Source organism: Notolepis coatsorum (genome assembly GCF_963971535.1).
Source record: "Notolepis coatsorum genome assembly, contig: SCAFFOLD_520, whole genome shotgun sequence".
Classification (NCBI taxonomy): domain Eukaryota; kingdom Metazoa; phylum Chordata; class Actinopteri; order Aulopiformes; family Paralepididae; genus Notolepis; species Notolepis coatsorum.
In genome coordinates, this window is record NW_028173449.1 from 3364 (window position 1) to 7500 (window position 4137).

A 4137-nucleotide genomic window follows, 5' to 3' on the forward strand; every position below is an offset into this window, starting at 1 on the left:
AGGCAATGTGGAGGAGAGAAACCTTAGAAGGGCCGTTCACGGGGGGATCTCCCTTCTTAGATGTCGGTGATTGTAGTGTTGCAGTAAAAACAGGCGAACAGTTGGTAAGCATGCACTCATGTGTACAGTGTAATGCAACACAGATAAGTGCATGCGATAGCAACTGAACATTTTGAAAGATAAAAAATAGAGCTAATGGCGGATCTATTTGAGGCAAGGGGGCGGCGCAGAGAGGGTCGCATAGATATCCTTCACTCAGCATCGCGTCTTCAACAAACACTAAAATACTAAGGAATTTTATTACATTAGATTAGATAGATTAGATTCAAATATATTGTCATTATACAGCACAAGTGCTGTACAACAAAAAGAGGCTTGGCATCCAACCAGAGTGCAAATGTAGCAGTGAAGTGTAATAGTAATATACAATGTACAGGTGACTAAACTGGGTATAAGATATATAAATTAGTACTACTGAGTAATAGTGCTAATCAGATGTATGTACAGAGTTGTAGTATTAATATGTACAGTGATACAGATATAAAGATACTATGGTAGTAAGTCATCTACAGATATGTAAAAATAATTATATGCAGGTATATATATATATATTATATACACACACGGTAGATACAGCATTATTGCACATATACAGAGTTATGTCGGATATATATATCACTCAATATTCTCACTCAAGGTTTTCATGTGACAGCGACACGTGCATACACACACACACACACACACACACACACACACACACACACACACACACACACACATGCTCACACACACACACACACACACACACACACACGCTCACACACACACACACACACACACACACACGCACACACACACACACACACACACACACACATGCTCACACCCCCCCCCCCCCACACAGACACACACACACATGCTCACACACCCCCCCCCCCCCCCCACACACACACATTCTCACACACACACACATGCTCACACACACACACACCCACACAGACACACAGACACACACACACACCCACACACACACACATGCTCACACACACACCCCCACACACACACACACACACACACATGCTCACACACACACACACACACACACACACACACACACACACACACACACACACACACACACACACACACACACACACACACACACACATGCTCACACACCCACCCCCACACACACACATGCTCACACACACACACACACACATGCTCACACACACACACACACACACACACACACATGCTCACACACACACACACACACACACACACACACACACACACACACACACACACACACACACACACACACACACACACACACACATGCTCACACCCCCTCACACAGACTAAGCCCGCTGTGTCCTTGACTCCGGTCTCACCTATGATGAAGTACATGGGCGACTACCCGTCCAAGCGGACGCGCTCGGTGAACGAGCTCACGGACCAGATCTTCGAGGGAGCGCTGAAGGCGGAGCCCCTGAAGGACGAGATCTTCTCCCAGATCCTCAAGCAGCTCACGGACAACCACGTCAAGTACGTACTGTGTGTTCCTCTCAGCCACGTCAAGTACGTACTGTGTGTTCCTCTCCACCACGTCAAGTACGTACTGTGTGTTCCTCTCCACCACGTCAAGTACGTACTGTGTGTTCCTCTCAGCCACGTCAAGTACGTACTGTGTGTTCCTCTCAGCCACGTCAAGTACGTACTGTGTGTTCCTCTCAGCCACGTCAAGTACGTACTGTGTGTTCCTCTCCACCACGTCAAGTACGTACTGTGTGTTCCTCTCCACCACGTCAAGTACGTACTGTGTGTTCCTCTCCACCACGTCAAGTACGTACTGTGTGTTCCTCTCCACCACGTCAAGTATGTACTGTGTGTTCCTCTCCACCACGTCAAGTACGTACTGTGTGTTCCTCTCAGCCACGTCAAGTACGTACTGTGTGTTCTTCTCAACCACGTCAAGTTAGGGCTGGGCAATTAATCGAATTAATTAATTCGAATGAATGACTCCAAAACAGTATTCTAAAAGAAAATAGCAAAACAATTACAGTATTATTCACCCTTGTAGTTTTCAAAAGTAACTTTACAAACCATTTTCTTAAAAACCATAAGCGAATGACTCATTCTTAACTGTATATCAGCATTGTTCCACAAGTTAACCCCAATAATAGAAATACACCTCCTTTTAATCCCTTTCTTAGCTTTTTTGAACAGTACATTTACAAATATCTCTCAAATCATATTTTCTTTCATGTATTGGAAAAGAACCTTTGCACCCCGTCTGGGAGTAACTTTGCTTTAGCTCTGTACATTATTTGCATAGTTTTATAATAAACCAAATCATTAAATTTCATAATATGAGACTTTATAAACAATGGATTTGTGTGTTCATAATAACCAGCCTTGAAAAGGATCCGAATGGCCTTCTTTTGCAGTAAGACTATTGGATTTACTGTATTTTAAATGTCGACCCCCATACTTCCACACAGTAAGATATGTAAGGAAGTATAAGTGAACAGTAAATGATGTGCAAGGCTTTGTAATTTAATATGTCCTTACATTTATACAATATTGCTACTGACTTAGATATTTTTTCCTTGAATATAGTTAACATGTTTTTTCCATGTTAATTTCTGGTCAATAACTACCCCTAGAAATGTTATCTCAGAAACTCTTTCTATTTTTACATCACATATTTTTTACTCTATATCCCCCTCTATTTATTTTCGATTACCAAAAACCATACATTTAGTTTTCTTAATATTGAGAGACAATTTATTAACATCAACCCAAGTTTTGAGAATTTCAAGCTCTCTTTCAATATCAAACAAAAGTTCATTTAAATTACTTCCTGGGCAATATAAATTTGTATCATCTGCAAAAATAACAAACTTTTCAGCAACATTGCACACATCATTAATATAAAGTATAAAACGTTTTGGACCTATCACAGATCCCTGGGGTACTCCACAGATGACCTTCCTAAATCCTGACAGTGTCATTAATTTGCACACATTGCTGTCTGTTTTCCAAGTAGCTCTTCAGCCAAGAGTTAGCTATACCTCGTATCCCATACTTCTCCAGTTTTCTCACTAATATGCTGTGATCTATTGTATCAAAAGCCTTCTGTAGGTCAATATAAATACCAATAGAACACTCGTCATTGTCAACTGCTTTAGTTATTTCTTCTACCATCTCCATCACTGCATATGTAGTAGTTCTATTTACCTAAACCCATACTGGTGTTCACTCAGTATTTTGTATTTGCCAATGAAAAGATCCAGTTCGTTCACAAATAATTTCTCTTATTTTGGAAAATTGAGGAAGTAGAGACACTGGTCTATAATTGTCCATTTGATGTTTACCTCCATTTTTAAATATTGGTATTACCTTTGCTGATTTCATATTATTAGGAAAAACACCTATTTGAAAAGACAGATTGAGTCTATTGTAAAACCTTTTACATAGGTTTACATAGGTAAAAGGTTTTACAATAGACTCAATTACTTCTTTAATTCGGATCGGGATGACTGGAAGCACCGATGGAGGGCCCGTCCGAGGATGACCTAGATAGATACTTCTTTAATAATTACCATGTCAATGGAGTTTATATCAGTTGATGTTTTGTTTTTGAATTTACTTACAATTTCAATTATATCAATTTCATTTACCCCACAAAGGAACATAGAACTGATATTACCATTAATCAGATTATTAAACATATCTTTTTTATCCTCAGGCACAACAATTTTGCTGGCCAAAGTAGTTCCAACACCCACAAAGTAGTCATTGAAATCTTCAACAATGCTTTTTACATTGTCCACTTTAGAGTCACCTTTTATTTTACAAAAAGTGATGTTTGGTGAAAGTTAGATTTGCACTTTATTAAATTAATTCTTGTTTGATGATCAAGAGGCACCTTTTATTTGTTTTAAGTGAAGTTTGGTGAAAAAGCAAGTTATTGCACTATTAATCCCAATAGGGACATTCATCTTTGTTTGATCAAGAGTAAATATATATTATTTTAAGTGAAGATTGGTGAAAGTTAGGTTTGCACTTCAATCCCAATAGGGAAATTCATCTTGGTTTGATAATTTTTTTGTGTCAAATAAAAACAAA

At 39.2% G+C, this 4137-nt stretch overlaps 1 protein-coding gene across 1 annotated transcript in view; it reads left to right on the forward strand.

The window, feature by feature from the left end:
* Positions 1-1402: 1402 nt before the first annotated feature.
* Positions 1403-4137, forward strand: part of LOC311247783 (unconventional myosin-VIIa-like) — a gene marked incomplete at its 5' end in the record, with an annotated part of 30650 nt that continues 27915 nt past the window's right edge. Inside the window, one exon of the mRNA XM_084338780.1 lies at positions 1403-1551. Within this exon, the coding sequence (XP_084194906.1) occupies positions 1403-1551 (149 nt within the window). The remainder of the gene's footprint in view (positions 1552-4137) is intronic.